Genomic DNA, 18810 nt, shown 5'->3' with positions numbered 1-18810 from the left:
ATGGGTTCGTGTTATAGCGCTTCATATAAATCTGTCATCATACGAGTGGGAAATAAAAGTATAAAAAGTATTGTCATGGGAGGGTACTGCACGATGGGTTTTTCATTCCCTCAGAGATTCAGTTTCAGTCCGTGAAACAATGTCTGAAGATCCACAGAGAACTGATGACTTCTCTGCTTGGCGAGATTGGTCACATCGGCTCTGGTAATTGAACTGGGGGCAGATACCCCCAATGGGTTTACTTTCTATTTTACTTACCATCTTCTTCTGGAAATTCACTGATAAGACGGCACCAACAAACATCTGGCAGTATCCCCAAAAAGAACCCAATATCACAGATCGCTTACTGTAGGGGTGGATATCTGAGCAGCTGATGCAAGCTTGGCATGAAGGGACATGAACTCATAAGTCTTGCGAAACAACATTAATGCAGCGTTGGGAATGCAGCTGTGTATGAGGATGATATGAGTCTAGCCTCAGGCCCAGAGAAACAGATGACACGAGGGACTCAAATAGTATATTACTTAAGCTCAGTAAGTGCACAGAGGGGGCGAGTGACCCAGCTTACATTACACATTAAATGGCCGACAGGGCGAAGACAGGATATCACCTTAATAAACAAAATAAATCAAGATTTTTGACCGAGAGCCCACCAAACACACACTTCTGTGATGTGACAGTACATGGATACTGTTCATTATCATTCATATCTTCTACTAAAGCCTCCGGCGAGACATATACAGACACACCGGCATGCATCACATGCATAGGGAGACAAACATATTGAATATACATATAGACACACAAGAGCTGTTGTCAGGCAGGAATATAGTCTGAGGAATCTATAGTCTGAGATACATGCAAAACCTCCCATAAAAACATTGCTTACACTTCCTGGGAATTTAAGCAATGGCACACACAGGAAGATGCTTTGGTTCCACTGCTGGCAGATACATACACACAAAACACAAGGGCATTATCAAATTATCGGCGAGAGGAGCGAGACTATCTCAAAAGCCGTTGACAGATCATTCTGCTTGTTGTGACATCACACATAAGGACCACACACTGCCCCACCATTTCTCAATCTCTCACGCCATTACGCCCACAACAGAAGCAGGATAGTTCGAGTCAGTGCAGCTGAACTAATTCATGGACTGGCTGTGAGCGTGTCCTGGGGACTGGAATACAAATCAGCTTTTACAATACAGTCAGGCTGAGCTGGCCTCTGTCCCGGGAGCGTGCTGCGCAGGCCGTCTGTGACCCAGGCAATACTTGACAGGAAGGAAACCAGGCCTCTGCTGTCGGCCTCCCCCGAGGCTCGTGGCCTTCACGTCACCGGCTTACTACAGTAATAATCACCTTGTTCGCTGAGGTGCTACTCAGCATACATTTCTCTTTTCCAGCGCTCCAGCATCAGTCTGTGTGCACATCTACATACAAGAAGAGCGAGCAACACCCACACTCATCCTTGAGGGTAAAAGCACTGTATTCTACGCAGACCAAATTGAACAAACCCACAAAAACGTTGTGAATGTCAGGCTGACAAATGTGGGTTTCGTTATAAACTAATTCAAGTAGATTATTCATATCTGTGCTACATAGCAAGTGCTTTGTTCTGGTAATTCAAAACCCCTAGGAATACAGTTTGTGTTTTTTTTTCTTCTCTGGATGCGTTGGCTTTCGACAGCTCATGTTGACAACACTGACATTTTTGGATGCTTATATTGAGTCAGAAGTGGGAGAGAGATGGCATTATAAAAAAATGTAAGGACATTTTATTTGTCTGCTGAGGGTCCCAATCATGTAAGTGCACGATTTCTAGATCAAGCAGATTTTCATTGACATGCACATATGGTGTCTGCACGTGCCAAGAGCAAAGGCATATGCCATGATCTTAAATTACTGTATTATTCCAATGTAGTTCTTTTTAATACCACTTTAATTAATTAAATAACGTGTAGGATGCGCAACCTGTGGTTTACACTTTTCAAAAAAAAAACGGTTAGCCTATATCACCACAATCGTTCATTTACGCATCATTTTCAACCCACTGCGTTTGAACGCAGGCATGGCTTATTAAGACTCTTGGTTGTGGTGGGATGGGTCAACTGGTCATGTTTGGATTAAGGTCACTTTGGAGGGTCACGACATTCAAACGCACGCTCTCGGAGAGAAACATGGCCAGTTACGCATAACGCATCATCGGAGGATGCCCACGCGTCCCGCCTCTCCGCACAGAGCATCATTAACCCATCCAACATCAATATCAAAAACCTCACCGAGAAGGAAATAGCTCGTTTGCGTTTGCCCAAACAGCTACTTCTCAATCTTACCGCTTATTCCCAGCACAGTTGCCCATGGGTGCGCTAGGGGTTCCTTGGAGCGACGATGGCCAGGACATGCGGGACTTTTTAAGCCCCGGCCGGTCACTCGTGTCCATGGCATTTGAGCGCTCTATCTGTCGGTGGTGATGCCGGTCGGTGTCAGAGTAACCGCGATGTTTGATTTTGATGGGGGTCCTTGGCTGTCTCCAAAGATGCTGCGGAGGCTTAAGGGTCGCCTGTCCCTCCCGGGGAACCGGCAACGAAAGAGACAGACTCTTTTTCGAGCAAGGTGGCGGTTCCATCATAGTGCAAAATTTAGAGATCTATCGAAAGCGACGTATTAAGAGCAATTAAAAACGATATGGCTATTCTTGCGGGTTAAAAAATAAAACCGTCTGCTGTCCGTGACTGACTGATCTCCATGTTTAACACTGGAATGTATTGAAACCAGGTCCAAAGGCAATAAAGATTCTGTGCTTTTGTGAAAACTAATCACAGTGTTCATATAACAGGTGATGGCGTGATGTCGTCCTGTCTTCTTCTCATCTCTGCAGTTATGTCGATAATAAATCCAAAAAGTTAATGTGGATCAGACGGCGTCGTTTCGCACGCACTTTAAAACCTTACGAGGCGTTGTAACATCCGCACGGAGTGAGAGACGCTCGCCGGTGATGCTTTCCTCCTGAAGTTTCTCATAACGGGTCACTTACGTTCAGTACGGGTTTATTGCTTTTATCAACCGCGTGTTGCAGAAATCCACTTTGGTTTCCTGCCCGGTGGTATTATTGCTGCTGGAGACCGCACATGTCCCTCAAAGCTCGCCGAGAAGCGCTGGCGTCTCCAACAGGAGCCATGAGAACTCTCCGATGGGGAAAAATGTTGGTATACATCCGAAACTAACGGCGACTAAAACTCAAACTCGCAGTCAGGAGATTCACCTTCCACCTCCATTAAAACCTCCAAGCGGACAGTTTCATTACGCGAATAATGTTGAATTTCGCCCGGGGAGCATCGCGCGTGGGATGATGGATGTATCTGAGATCCATGCAAGCGGGTTTTTCGCGTCCTTGCTTTCTCGAAGCGTTCATTCAGTGTCGCCAAATCATCACTGTAAATCAAAGTTCGTCTCCATGTTGTGCTTCCGTTTTATCGTTATAGCTCATTCCTATCATTCACTTGCCGGTAGATGTTAAATTATGGCATTTCAGAAACACTCTAACGCTTCTCTCTCTCTCTCTCTCTCTCTCTCTCTCTCTCTCTCTCTCTCTCTCTCTCTCTCTCTCTCTCTCTCTCTCTCGAGTATGTGTGCGTGTTGATTTCAGGAGCACGCGTCTCAATGCAGTTTTTTTGCCTTTCAGTTGGATATCGACACCAGAACCGCTCCAACTGTCCCTATTCCCCACTGCGTTTATTTCTCGTGCAGTTACTTTAACTTGACATATAGTGTTTTTTTCACTCATGTTCGGTGAATAAGACAACGCATTATAATTATACCCCATACATTTGTAACTATAGTCACTACATTTTGTAACTATAGTCACAATACATTTGTAACTTTGTGATTGGGGGGTTTGTCAGTTCTGTGTGAGTATGTCCCTTGATGCTTTCACCATAACTGCTTTTTAAACTGTCAAGGTTGAAACCAACACATTATTCTCAAGAAAATATGTCTTGCCTGAAAGCACAAATGGTGAGCTTTCACATTTGCACAATTTATGGATGCCCAAAGTCATCTTGGGCTGGTTAATGTAGCAGGCTAATGGCATGGCAATATCTCCTAGGTTGTGTTTTCATAATTTATTTATTTATTTTATTATTTTCACACGTAATGACCAAATTGAAACGCCAGTGCGCCCCTATCCAGCACGGTTCCCTGCATCCTCTTTAATCTGCTTTTGTTACTCAGATAATTAACCTTTGTATTCAAGCCCCGCCTTTGGGTTTATTATCAAAGTCACATTTTTGCCTTAAGGATGGTGCAAAATCCTTAGTTAATATTTAGAAGATCTATAGCAATCGCTATAGGCAACCCTTGAATGCATTACGCAACATGCAAATGGACTTTAATCATCACAGCATATTGAATTTTTCATTTATATCGCTCTTGCAGATTCCTCGTGCGCCTGTCTCATCTCCATTTCCGCTATTAACTTGACAGAGTCGATATTGATACTTGACATATAATTAGATTCGCACTCTCTTATGTATTACAGTGACGAAATGCTTCGCTTTTGTCTCCGCATTGATCCTGTTTACATTAACCCACTGCTGTGATAATGTAATGCTTTTCTTTCTGTTGAACATCTTTAAAGGTGGCACATCTCTCCGCACTGCTGGATACACACAGAGCTTTATGTGTACATTATGTAGGCCTATACAACAGACCGAGCAGTGTATTATGGAAGTGGGATTTGAATTTGAAGCACTTTGAATTTGTTCCACCGATTCTAAAGCGGAAAGACAAATATATGGCTCACTAACTCTTCCCTTTCTTGTCTACCCTATAACTCGGACCGAAATATCCCAGCGCACACTTGATGCATGCAGTAATGTATCTTAGTCAAAATAATAAGGCCAGCAACCGGAGTGCATCCGACTGCCAGTGTGGAACATCTTCAATAAGCAGTTTGTCTGCTCCAATTTTCACTTTGCGACGAGCGTATGCTACTTCACAGCCCACTTGTAAGCACACATACGCAGACGAGCGCCGAATCACAAAATGCAAATTCTAATGTAATGCCAAGAAAAGCTTTCGGTCTGGCCAGTGTCCCAAACTGTAGTCTTATCATCTGGGAATGGCGCATCGGCGCATTTGGGAGCAGGCCATAAAAAATTAATTTCAGCCCCTGTGGAATGGACAAATGGTGGTGAGTGAAGTGAACATGCGTGTTTGTGTAAACGGTCATGCATGCAGCATCACGGCAAATTCGCGAATGCACTTTGGCTTGAATGACGCGTAACCGCCTCCTACACCAGGATATGTGGTATGTTTTGCAGCTTGGCTCCTGAAGAACCTGAAAATGAATCCGAGGCATGGCTATTCTCAGCCGTCGTGCAGTACTGCACAAGGAAGGAGCACTTCGTTCTTGTTGTTTACCAGCCTATTACCTGAGTCTGCCCACTTCCTTAAACACCCGCCGCTCTTGGATACCCTGCGTGCGTGACCGTGATGTGGGGGAAATTCATAAAGAGCTTCAAAACACCCGGAGATGATTTGGAGATATATTAATGTGCAGATGTTTTCAGAAGATGCGAGCACATTGTGGTTTTCTGGAAGAATGAGCTAAGTACTCTCTGACCGCCTAATTGCACTTTAAGTGAAGAACTGGTGAAAGCCGGGGAGTGTCAAGATGGGCCCGGAGACAGGGCTGATTGTCATTTAGAGCTCACCGCCGGCCAGGGTACCCTCACGCTTAAAGTTCACCGTGAACCGTGAACATCCATTCTCATTACCCAAAAGTCCATCATCTCAGACACTAGCAGCGAAGGCTAAATTGGCAGCGTTAATATAGCCTCAGTAGTCGCGATAATACGATTTTTCCATTCCAGCTACTGAGAGGACAACATGTCAAGCCTCGCCGGGTGATTCATGCAAACCGTTGCTACCCCTACCCCCCTAAAAAAACACCCATTCCACCAATTCACATCTATTTGGCACAGCTAGAGTTAATGCGACACCATCGCCTCCTGCACGTTTTATTATCCTCGCCTTTCCTCCATTCAGCATTTTGGGAAATCACAGGTTTCCACAGCACAGTCCACACCAACAGTGCAGGGGGACCGTCTGTGTGGGTGGAAAAATGAAAGGCAGAATTCTAAATGCGCTTGACATATCGTCCACTCTGCGGCTACGCTTCCCTCCGAGCGTTCTGAGGTAGAAGACTCGCAGTCCAGGAAGAATTAGAGACCTTTATAGAAAATGGAAATCGGAGCATAAGTGCACGTACGTCAGAACATAATAAGAGGGATCGCTTAAGCGCTGTTCCCTATTAACATCTGCAACGACATCATGCACGGAGCAGGGGGGAGTCGTATAGTTAGAACGTGCTTATTAAAACATGCCGCGGACCATTTGTCGTATCGATCTGCAGTATAACAGCATGTTGTCAGTTGCATTAGATCTTCCATTACAGATGTAATTTTGCCTTTTGAAATGCCCTGTGGGTTCTTGAGTGTGTTCAGCTCATTTAAAAGGGCTTGGCATCCCGCAATCTCTAGCTCGGTGCCAAGAAGGCACATGCATATAGACCACAATGGAGAGCCAATCACAGGAACCTTTAAACCTAATTACTGGGACAGGCTCCCGGGGTGGCTCTTGTCCTCCTAGAGCGGCCTTAGGGGTTGGAGGGCACATGAACAAAGGAGACCTCCAACTAGGTCTTTGGAAAAGAGACAGAAGAGTAAACACAGCACTCCATTGCTTCCGTGCACCGGGCCAAATACTGTAACCCTTCGACGATTCATTTGAGACAGGAAGCTTGACATTAACTCGCCACAAAGGGAGGAAAAGGTTGACATTCTTATTTCGAAATGATAATGTCAAGCCACCCAATGAGTAGCTCCTTCTCCACAAACCCAATTTAAAGTCTCCCGGTACAGCCGGTTGGAGTTCTCTATTGACATTTCTGTACTCTATGGAGATTTAAATCAGAGATTGTTTCTGTTTATTGATGAGGAATCTTTATCTGTAAATCTTAACCTTTGATGTTGACAGACTGGGTGTAGAGTGACTTTTTAAGGTCCAGCAGGGACGGCCTTTTTTCAGCAGCCAAATCCGACTCCAGCCTCAGCAGACTGCACAACTCCATGGGGCTTTTATTTGATGTGCTTCATAGTACAAAACATTGCCTCCATATCAATATGCTTGGCTTTTTTTAACATTAAAAAAGTCAATTTAACATGAATTACTGACTATGGTTATTTATAATGTGCATGTGTGCAAAATAATGGAATCCATATGACATACATAATATACACTGTACAATCCAAAATACATTTATTATGTATATTACTTGTTGCTCTTCATTATCAAGTGAGAAAAGAAAGAATTTCAGAACTAGAAAATATTAGTGTATTTTATTTCCTCTCCTGAAAGAACACTGTCTATAATCGAGGTTCTGTTCTGCTTATTGTCAATTATTGCATGGAGGACAATTGGGTGCATTTATTTATATATTTATTCTGATATATTTAATTATTATGTGTTTACCAGGAGACATTAGACATGTTTTTAAATGATATAATTATATAACAATTACATTTCTTGAGCAATTATAACAAATATCTATTCATTTTACTGTCATTTTTAAAACAAAAATGAGTTTTATATCCATAAACATGGCAGTCGGTAGATAAATCAACAATATTGCACACAAATGTCTAGCGAGCTGACAGATGCAGCAATAACAAATCGTCATTTTAAAAAATAATGCACATTCCTTGATGCTGTACATTTACATTTTCATTCTTAGCAGACACTTTGATGACTTGCAATAAAGTGAACAAATCAAACTAATCAAAATGACCTGACAATTAGCAGAAAATGCGCAATGCATATTAAACTGGGCCCAAAAGAGAAAGGTGAGGTGATGGCAAGACAGACAAATCCTTGAAGACAGCTTGAGACAATCAACAAAGGGTATTTGAAGTGTAGGGGGTTATTTAATTTTTTTTAAATTAGACTTCCCCTTGAATCAAATTTTGGCAGATTCACAGTGTGGAGATATGAGCAGAGGTGTAACAAGAGCAGGTTAAACAAATTGAGTAACAGCAAAGATGTGCTCAAGGGCAAACATTAGCGCGCCTATTAAAACTTGAACAGAGCAGTGGTTGACAAAGGGCTTTATTTCCATCATGTTGTAGAAAATGAAGTGGCAGGACGGTGCTGCCATAATAGGTGCTGATAGGAGACCTTGTAATCAAGGATGAGATGTCATTTTGCAAACCAGAATAAGATCTGCTGCATATTGTTGCTTAGTGTGGCCCAGAACTGCCCATTATGCATGGGGCCTCGCAGACAGGGAAAAAGACAAGATTGCAATTTCATTTGACGTCGCTACTAAATTGAGTAATTTCCATGCAGGTAATAAAAAATGTATGCTAACATAATAATAGCTAGATGATGTGCAACAAAGTGGTATTATTCAAATAATAACACAGAGCTCTGGAACAGCACTCTTTTGTTTTAACTTGTTTTAACTAAGCCGTATATTATTAGTACAAAAGAGAAAGAACAACAAATAAAACATACATAAATAAGCCTATTAAATAGAACAGATTCAAGGCATTGAAATAACATTTCCATTTTGTAGCTTACTTCATTTCCTCTAATGTTTTAATGCAAACGGTCCAAATGTAGTTGTATTATTTTACCACCTGATAACTGTAAATATTTACCAAAAATACAACAAACATTAATTTTGTTTTATACGATTCTATCATGGAAGAGCAATAACATTGGCAGTCTCTTTTTATTTGACAGAGAAATAATTTAATACAAATACAGCTCCGGAAAAATTAAGAGAACACTCCAAATTTGTATTTAATAATTTCAGTGTTGGTTGATTTCCAAAAGCACACAGAGGAGTAACAAAAATGTCACCCAACAGTAATATGAAAGACTGAGAGCATGCTAAGACACATGAACGTTTTATTAAAATCAGTGTTATAACATAAATATTTGTTTCTACAAAAATAGATTTTTCAGTGGTGAAAATCAAGTTTTTTAATGTTGTTTATATGTTTATGTTGTGGGGTCTCAGGTCTGAGCACTTGTTTGTTTTGTTTCATGTCGAACACATGGTACAGCTTGACAGCTCTCCATGTGCTCGGTGCTCCTTTTTAAACCCTCTCATACCCCCGTCCTGTGTCAGATCGTCAGTGTTATTTCCGGCGATTTACCAATCGCTTGTCTTGGGTATCGTGTTATAGCACCTCTTTTTTTGTTTAGGCTCCAGAGCTGTGTTTGCCACGTGGTGTTTTATTGTCTACCCGCAGCGTCGGACTCGCTGCATGGATCTTATATCTGCCTGATCGGTTGGGCGGTTCTAGAGGGATTTCGCTCTACGGGCTCCTGTTGGAATGCACCTATCCGGTCGGGCTAAGTGAACTCTCACCCCAAGTATTCTACCTTGTCGGTCTTGCGGATTCCTGTTTGGAATAAACCTCTCCTGTCGGATTAAGTGGATCTTCATCCAAGTTTGTCGTCCCCGTCGGTCTAGTGAACTCGCCTGGGAAAGTTTTCTCTTGTCGGTCTTGTGGGTCCTCTTCGGAAACATTAGTCTCCTGTTGACCAAGTGGTCTGTTCTGTTTCCCGTCTCCAGAGGATTATTGTACTTTTAAGAATTACTTCCCCGAGTCTCTGGTTGGACCTTTTTTGCCCAGAGAATTCGCTGGCCTTGTCTCATCCCCTCGCCGTGGGCACAATCCTCATTCTCACTCTCAGTTGCGGCCCGGCCGTTGGATATAAGACTCTTTTGCTCCTTCCCCTTTTTTGGCCGAGCGCTCGAGCCCTTTTTTGCCCTGTGCATCCGAGACCCTGTGTCCTGACTCATCTGTTCTAAGGAATTTTGGGGTATCTTATTTCTCACCGCTTGGCAGTCCTCTGTTGCATTGAGTATTCCCTGTGTTGTTTCTGCTGATGTGAGGCATTTATTAAAGATTCTATCTACCCTGCATTTGACTCTCGAGTTTTCCTACCTGAACCCTAACAGAACGATCTGACCAAGATGGAGTCAGCAGGGCCCAATCCCCTACATTCAGCCCTCACCCAACAGGGGATACTATTGGGACAACAATCCACCCGTCTCAATGCCGCCGCCCAAGAGATCGGAACCCTCAATGCTCAAGTGGCTGAACTCACAGCGCACCTTGGAGAACTCCAGCATGGCCCCATCACCCGTGAGCCCTAACCACACGCTCAGAGCCCTCCAATTTACAGTGGAGACCCTAATTCCTGTCGGGCCTTCCTTTCCCAGTGCTCCCTTGTTTTCTCACTCCAGCCCTGCCGTTATGTCACCGAGACTTCCAGAGTGGCCTACGTCATAGCACTCCTCTCCGGATCAGCCCGAGATTTGGCAGTAGCCGTCTGGGACAACAAGGCACCCTGTTGCGCCTCTTTCGAGACTTTTTGGAAGGAGATGATCGGCCTGTTTGACGGTACAGCCCAGGGGGATGAAGCTTCCGCCCAACTAAGCCGACTCTCGCAGAAGAGAAGCTCTGTTACTGAGTACGCCATTCATCTCAAGACCCTTGCTGCGGCCACCGACTGGAACCCCAGCGCCCTTCGTGCTCGGTTCCTCGATGGACTTAATCCGACTGTTGCCGACGAGCTGACCCCCCTTGACCTACCCCGGGAATTAGATTCTCTCATCGAATTGTCTGTACGGGTGGAAAGCCGCATGGCTCAGCGTCAATTGAGACAGCTCACTAACCCTTTCGGACAGTTCCAGGCCAGAACCACTCCGTCATCTGCTTCCTTCATTCCCCCACTTACCGAGACCGAGCCCATGCAGGTCGGACGCCTTCATCTTACCCCTCTGGAGAAACAGCAACGCCTGACCCAGGGCCTTTGCCTCTACTGCGGCAGAGCAGGCCACTTCGCCGTCCACTGTCCGGTAAACGCCAAGGCCCACTAGGAGCTCGGAGAGTCCTAGTGGGCGCAATTACTCCTTTAACCTCTCCGTCCAACCGAGCCATGCTGCCTTTCAAACTCCGGATCCAGGGATCTTCTCACACCGGCCACGCTCTCCTTGACTCAGGGGTGGAAGGAAACTTCATTGATGCCTCCACGGCCCATAGATGGGGAATTCCTTTGGTTCCACTCGCCGATCCCTTGGAGGTCGAATTGCTCGCAGGCAGTCGCCTTGCTTCCATCACGCACGTCACTCCTTGTGTAAGTTTGATTCTTTCTGGGAACCACCACGAGAGCATTGTGTTGTACGTCCTTGATTCCCCCAAGAACCAGATTGTTCTAGGGTATCCGTGGTTCGTACAACACAACCCTCACGTGGACTGGAGGAGGTGTTCCCTTCTAGCCTGGAGTCAGTCTTGTCATTTGTCTTGTCTGGGTCCTGCCTCCTCTCCCGTCTCTCTGTCTTGTGTTCCACAGGTGCCGCCCGCAGATCTAACCGGCGTCCCGGTGGAGTACCGGGATCTCAGTGCAGTGTTCAGCAAGTCCCGGGCAACCTCCTTACCCCCACATCGATCCTTTGATTGTGCCTTCAACCTTCTCCTGGGCACCTAAGGGTCGTTTATACTCCCTGTCTGGCCCTGAGAGAGAGGCTATGGACAAGTACATTCAGGAGTCACTCCTGGCTGGTCTCAGTCAGCACTTATCATCCCCTGCGGGTGCGGGATTCTTCTTTGTAGAAAAGAAGGATGGCTCCCTATGCCCCTGTATCGACTACCGAGGTTTGAATGACATTACCATTAAGAATCGGTATCCCCTACCTTTAATGTCTTCTGCCTTTGAGTTATTGCAGGGAGCCCGGGTCTTCACGAAATTAGACCTACGCAATGCCTATCATCTTGTCCGCATCCGAGAAGGTGATAAGTGGAAGACGGCCTTCAACACCCCCATGGGACATTATGAATATCTGGTTCTACCGTTTGGTCTTAACAATGCTCCGGCCATCTTCCAGGACCTCGTTAATAGTGTTCTGGGAGACATGATTAACAAATTTGTCTTTGTGTACCGGGATGATATCCTTATTTTTTTCCCCTCTCTCCAGGAACACACACAGCACGTTAGGCGGGTCCTTCAAAGATTACTCGAAAACCAGCTTTATGCCAAGGCGGAGAAGTGCGAATTCCACACCAAATCAGTTACGTTCCTTGGCCACATCATCTCCTCCGAGGGTATCAAGGCGGATCCGGCTAAAATCAAGGCTGTCGCCAATTGGCCCACCCCCGACTCTCGTAAGGCGCTTCAACGGTTCCTGGGTTTCGCCAACTTTTACCGGAGATTCATCTGGAATTTCGGCCTCACAGCCGCGCCTCTCACTGCATTGACCTCCATCAAAGTCCCTTTCAAGTGGAACCATGATACACAGGTTGCCTTTGATAAATTAAAGTCTCGTTTTATCTCTGCACCTGTTCTGTCTGTTCCAGATCCTTCTCTCCAATTTATTGTTGAGGTCGATGCATCAGATGTCGGGGTCGGCGCAGTTTTGTCCCAACGCTCTGCCGGTGACAGGAAAGTGCACCCATGTGCTTTCTTCTCTCACCTCCTCAGTCCTGCAGAACGTAACTACGACATCGGTAATCGGGAGCTGTTGACGGTAAGACTATCCCTGGGGGAGTGGCGTCACTGGTTGGAGGGTGCAGAGCGGCCCTTCTTGGTGTGGACGGATCACAAGAACCTGTAATACGTCCGTTCAGCCAAGAGGGTGAGTGCGCGTCAAGCCCGCTGGGCACTCTTCTTTGGCCGTTTTGACTTCACCCTCTCGTTCCAGCCAGGTTCTAAGAACGTTAAACCCAACACTCTCTCCCGCCTGTTCGAGACTCCCGGGGGAGACCTCCCGACTGAAACCATCCTCCCGGGAAGGATGGTGGTTGGGGCTCTCTCTTGAGGAATCGAACGGCGAGTTGTGGAGGCCGGACGAGGGGTGCAAGTGCCAACTGAGTGCCCAGGGGGTAGACTGTCAGTTCCGCCCGCTCTGCGACCCGAGGTCCTCCGGTGGGGTCACTCGTCCAGATTGGTCTGACATCCAGGAATTCGGGGAACGCAGGCGGCCATCCGCCGGCGTTTTTGGTGGCCATCCTTGGCCGATGATGTCAGACAGTTTGTGATGGCCTGCCCGGTTTGTGCTCAATGTAAGACACCCAATCACCCCCCCCGCTGGTCTGCTCCGCCCTTTACCCATCCCCTCCCGCCCTTGGTCCCATATAGCTCTTGATTTTGTCACTGGGCTACCTGCGTCCAAGGGCAACACTGTGGTTCTCATGGTGGTGGATCGTTTCTCCAAGGCGGTCCATTTCATTCCTTTACCCAAACTTCCCTCTGCCCGGGAGACTGCTCAACTGATGGTAGATCATGTCTTTCATCTCCATGGTGTGCCGGTCGACTTGGTCCGAGACCAAGGGGTCCTCAGTTCTCCTCCCGGTTCTGGAAAGAGTTTTGTAGACAGATCGGGGCCACTGCGAGTCTGTCTTCAGGTTTCCACCCTCAGACCAACAGGCAATGCGAGCGGGCCAACCAGGATCTCGGTAGAATGCTCCGCTGTCTGACATCCTCCAACCCGAGTTCTTGGTGCTCTCAGCTCCCTTGGGTAGAATACGCCCACAACTCCCTTCCCTCAGCTGCGTCAGGTATGTCTCCTTTCGAGTGTTCGATTGGTTATAACCCCCCTCTGTTTCCATCGCAGGAATCTGACGCTGCTGTTCCGTCTCCTCTGGCCTTCTCCCACGTGCGGCAGCAACCACGGACGAAGGCCAGAGCAGTTCTGGCCCGAACTGGTAGACGAACCAAAGCAGCGGCTGACCGTCACCGGGTCTCTCCTCCTACCTATATTTGTGGTCAGCGGGTATGGCTCTCTACCAAGGACCTGCCTCTCCGGGCACCCTCTCGCAAACTGGTGCCCAAGTTCATTGGTCCATTCCGCATCACAAAGGTGGTTAACCCGGTGGCCGTCAGACTCAAGCTTTCCCCTTCCCTTGGGTGGGTCCACCCTGTTTTTCATGTGTCCAGAGTTAAGCTGGTGCTCTCCTCCCCCCTTCACCCTGCCAGCAATCGCCCCATACCCCCTCCCCCACGTCTAGTGGAGGGTTTCCCCGCCTACACGGTGAGGAAGTTGCTGGACGTTCGTCGTCGGGGTAGGGGCGTTCAGTACCTCATGGACTGGGAGGGTTATGGCTCAGAGGAGAGATGTTGGGTTCCGTCCCGGGACATCCTGGATCCATCTCTGATCTTGGACCTCCATCGACGATGAGGTGAGCCCCCTCCTAGGACGCCCGGTGGCGCTGCTGGGGGGGTCCTGTGGGGTCTCGGGTCTGAGCACTTGTTTGTTTTGTTTCATGTCGAACACATGGTACAGCTTGACAGCTCTCCATGTGCTCGGTGTCTTCGTGATAGCCCCGCCCCTCGTGTCGGTGACTACTACCTCATTATTGTTTCACTCTCTTCACCTGGGTTGGCTCCGGCTTTTCTCTCTCTCCCCCCTGGTTCCTCATTTGCTCCCGCAATTCATTTCCTTTTTAAACCCTCTCATACCTCCGTCCTGTGTCAGATCATCAGTGTTATTTCCGGCGATTTACCGATCGCTTGTCTTGGGTATCGTGTTATATCACCTCTTTTTTTTGTTCAGGCTCCAGAGCTGTGTTTGCCACGTGGTGTTTTATTGTCTACCTGCAGCATCGGACTCGCTGCATGGATCTTATATCTGCCTGATCGGTTGGGCGGTTCTAGAGGGATTTCGCTCAACGGGTTCCTGTTGGAATGCACCTATCCGGTCGGGCTAAGTGAACTCTCACCCCAAGTATTCTACCTTGTCGGTCTTGTGGATTCCTGTTTGGAATAAACCTCTCCTGTCGGATTAAGTGGATCTTCATCCAAGTTTGTCGTCCCCGTCGGTCTAGTGAACTCGCCTGGGAAAGTTTTCTCCTGTCGGTCTTGTGGGTCCTCTTTGGAAACATTAGTCTCCTGTTGACCAAGTGGTCTGTTCTGTTTCCCGTCTCCAGAGGATTATTGTACTTTTAAGAATTACCTCCCCGAGTCTCTGGTTGGACCTTTTTTGCCCAGAGAAATCACTGGCCCTGTCTCATCCCCTCGCCGTGGGCACAATCCTCATTCTCACTCTCAGTTGCGGCCCGGCCGCTGGATATAAGACTCTTTTGCTCCTTCCCCTTTTTTGCCCTGTGCATCCGAGACCCTGTGTCCTGACTCATCCGTTCTAAGGAATTCTTATTTCTCACCGCTTGGCGGTCCTCTGTTGCATTGAGTATTCCCTGTGTTGTTTCTGCTGATGTGAGGCATTTATTAAAGATTCTATCTACCCTGCATTTGACTCTCGAGTTTTCCTACCTGAACCCTAACATATGTGGTAATTTTGTAAATTTTAAACCATTGCTGAGTATTTTCTCCATAAAACTGTAGTTTGTCAAAGACAGTTTAAAAAATGCAGTTTGAAACTGCTCCAGTTAATGATGTCATAAACCCGTAACCAATCACATCAACTCATTTGACCCCTGTGGATCAACAGTTTGAGGCATAAATATGCGAAAATGAAGCACACTGCCAGCCTTAAAGGTGCAGTGAACTGGCCGTTTTTATTGTTTTATACTATTGTCTGATGTCTACTTATGACGTTCACATGGTTTTTACATTCGAAAACATCAAAATCAATAAGTAATAGGCTATTTTCTACCCTGGTTTTGAGCCCGGCTGGAGAAACGCTCGGTTTTTAAAGGGGTCATATTGCACAGCTAAAACGAATATTATTGTTTGTTTTAGATGTAAAGCAATGTGTATACACCATTTAAAGTTTAAAAAACGTTGTATTTTCCACATACCGTGCATGTTTGTATCTCCTCTTTGCCCCACCTCTCTGAAACGCGCTGATTTTTTACAAAGCTCATCGCTCTGAAAAGCGAGGTGTGCTATGATTGACACAAATGGATAAAACCTTGAAAAATGATATATGAGCCCGCCAAATCACAGAGATGCCGATTACAATTATTACAAATGACTAGAGGTCCCCAGGTAATACTATCAGGGCATATCAAGTGATCTCTAACAAAGCAATAGTGACGCATAGTACAAGAATGTTTTACTCACATAAGATTGCTGCGCCATTCCTATCGGATCCAATATTGACGGCACAGCACTGCTTTTTAATTTTAGTCTCTCCGCAAAGACTTGTTCAAGGAATCCGCATTGAAATGAAGCGAACAAATGCTCAAACTTTTCCCCACGTGAGCTGGAACGTCTTTAAAAATGAACTTCAACCACGCATTCCTACTGTCGGAATCCGAAGGAAGGTTATGCAGCGACTGTGTTCTTCCACAACCAGGCACTGCACAATATTTTGCGATCTTTAACGGCATGATGCTTACACTCGCTCTATCTGGTTCCGTGCAGCTTGTGTTCAGTACTGTCGCGAACCAGTGGGCAGGGTTCGAGAAGTAGGCGTTGATATTCTTCTGTGGAGGCGGTGTTCAACCTATAGGTGCATTCCAGGACCTGTTCGCTGAGCCTCGTGTCGATAACAGTTGTTATTTCAGTAACAACGGCGTTTTCAGGTCTGACACTTACAGGATGTTCGCTTGAATACGATTCCCTCTTATATAACAAAAGCTCAGGTTAAAATTGTGGTCCTAGTTCACTGCACCTTTAATGCTCAATTCAGATTTTTTGCTCAGATCTGATTTTTTGTTCGGCTGTTCACACTATTTGGAAGTGGCTCAGATCAGATTTAAAAAAGATGTCATGCAGTAAACAGATCTGGGTCACATATGAGCAAAAAAATCGTTTTTTGGTGGCAGTGTGAACGTAGGCTGAATGATCACTGCACTACTGTCACCTCTCAGTTTCACTTTCAGTTTTAGCAGCATCTGGACCTGCCAGTGGAGGTGGGGCTAATTTGCATATCCATGTTTCTGCCTATACATAAAGAAGGTGAGGTGTAGAGGTACCTTAAAGCTATTTTAAGGAAGGAAAATTCATGTGTTTAAATATGTAATTTTGATGGTCAAAGATTAGTTTTAAAGGATACAATTATTGACCACAGGGGGACTTTAATTATTATTAAACCGTTTTTTTGTTATTTTGACAAGCTTGTCCAATTTTGTCTGCTAATAAGTGCAAATACACAATTTGGGAGAAATAGTTGGTTACAGAATGAAACAAAAATTATAATTTTACATAAACGCATACATAAACTAAAAAAATAACTGAAAATAATTTCAAAAGAAAAATAATAGTGTTTCTATTTCAAAGCTTTGTGTATAAAAAATCCTTGTTCATTATCCCGCTTATTACATGGCTACTTGCCACATGAGAAAAAAATAGACATGAAATTTGAATTTAAAATATTTTATTAGCTCATTTTACCAATTGCACACCTTCCATGACGAAAAGCCTTTTTTTTGGTTTTAAGGTAAGAAACAACGTTCAAATGTCACGAACAGGCAATTTGGTTTAATCATTTGTAAATGAAATGTCATATATGTTATTAAAAGACATATTTATATTAAGTTTGTCAAAAAAACCTGTCAAAATGATTTGCTGCAACCGGGTTACCGTGTGTTATATAACAAACCTGAACTCGCAACTGGCCAATCAGAATCAAGCATTGAAAATGTGTAATAATGTCTTATATCTTTAAATGTCATTGAAATGTGCAAAGTTGTAAAGGGGGCACTGGGAAAAAAGTGTTGAAAATATATGTAGACATTGGAGTCAGATTTTCCATATAAGTGTCTATAAGTCCTGATCAGTGCCCTCTACAAACCACAAACAATGTGACAACTTACAGTTGTGTCCTTTACTTGGAGCTCCTAAGTGACTGCCTTAAAGCAAAACCTGAATACATTTTAAACCTTGATGCCATAATCCTCGCAAGCTTTCACAAATGCATTTCTTCCTCTAAAGCCTGTTTGTGAACACAACTTTTTTTTCAGAATGCCAATGAAAAACGTACACCCCCGAACGTCTCATAGCAACCAGGCAACGGTGGATTCCCCCAGTTTGACCCATCATACCATACATTACGCATCAGTAGTTCTGCGAGGCCATCTGAGGCTGAGACTGTTTGACACTAAAACACTTTCACGTAGCTGGAGGCAACAGTCGTCTGACCTTCAACTCAGATAGACATTTGGTGAGAGAGGTCATCGCCGCGAGGAAGTGGAGCTCTGCCTTATCACGATCAAGCTTGAGGGGATGGCTGGGCATCCAGTTCAAAATGTCAAAGAGGTGTGCAGAGATCTTTCTTCTTATAAAGAAAAATAATGAGTCATTCATTTTGAATGAGATTTAATGGGAGTTTAAACAGTGATGTTCTGTCTGAAACTGTTGAAGCCTGTAGTTTAGTATGAACACCCTAGCAGCAGCTGGGAGACTCAGCAACCTTCAGACTCTTAAACTGTGAACCACAGTGCTGAGGTTCCAAAAGAAGGTCCGGGTGAAATTGCAAACACCGACCCAGAAAAATGAACGAGCTTGATTCAGAAAATGGTTCCTCTAGAATGCATGGACGGAAGCAATAAAAATTGCAAGGTCACTTTCTTGAAAACAATATTAAGTATTTCTAAATGTACCCTGCAGAAATAGGAGAGCCAAAGAGAAGGACACTAGATGCAGAAGGCCAGGGGGCTCAATCGTAATATCAAAATAACCAAATATACTGTAAAAGCATCTTGATTATTCTGAATTTGGGGCTTTAATGATAATGCAATGAAATCTGTTGCAATGAAGTATTCAGGGACTGAAATTAAAAAGACGGAGGCACTGTTCTGACAGATTAGGCAGAATTGTGACCTAGTG

General features: G+C 45.2%; 1 protein-coding gene across 1 annotated transcript in view; it reads right to left on the bottom strand.

Annotated features, from left to right (window-relative positions):
* The window catches only part of pde4a (phosphodiesterase 4A, cAMP-specific), a 51459-nt gene extending 47886 nt beyond the window's left edge, over positions 1–3573 (bottom strand). The window contains exon 1 of the mRNA XM_057347223.1: positions 2337–3573. Within this exon, the coding sequence (XP_057203206.1) occupies positions 2337–2632 (296 nt within the window). The 5' untranslated portion in view covers positions 2633–3573. The remainder of the gene's footprint in view (positions 1–2336) is intronic.
* Between the last annotated feature and the right edge of the window lie 15237 nt (positions 3574–18810).

Source organism: Triplophysa rosa, linkage group LG11, assembly GCF_024868665.1.
Source record: "Triplophysa rosa linkage group LG11, Trosa_1v2, whole genome shotgun sequence".
In the NCBI taxonomy this organism is placed as follows: domain Eukaryota; kingdom Metazoa; phylum Chordata; class Actinopteri; order Cypriniformes; family Nemacheilidae; genus Triplophysa; species Triplophysa rosa.
The sequence above is the reverse complement of the archived record's forward strand: the minus strand, read 5'-3'. Positions and strand labels throughout refer to the sequence as shown.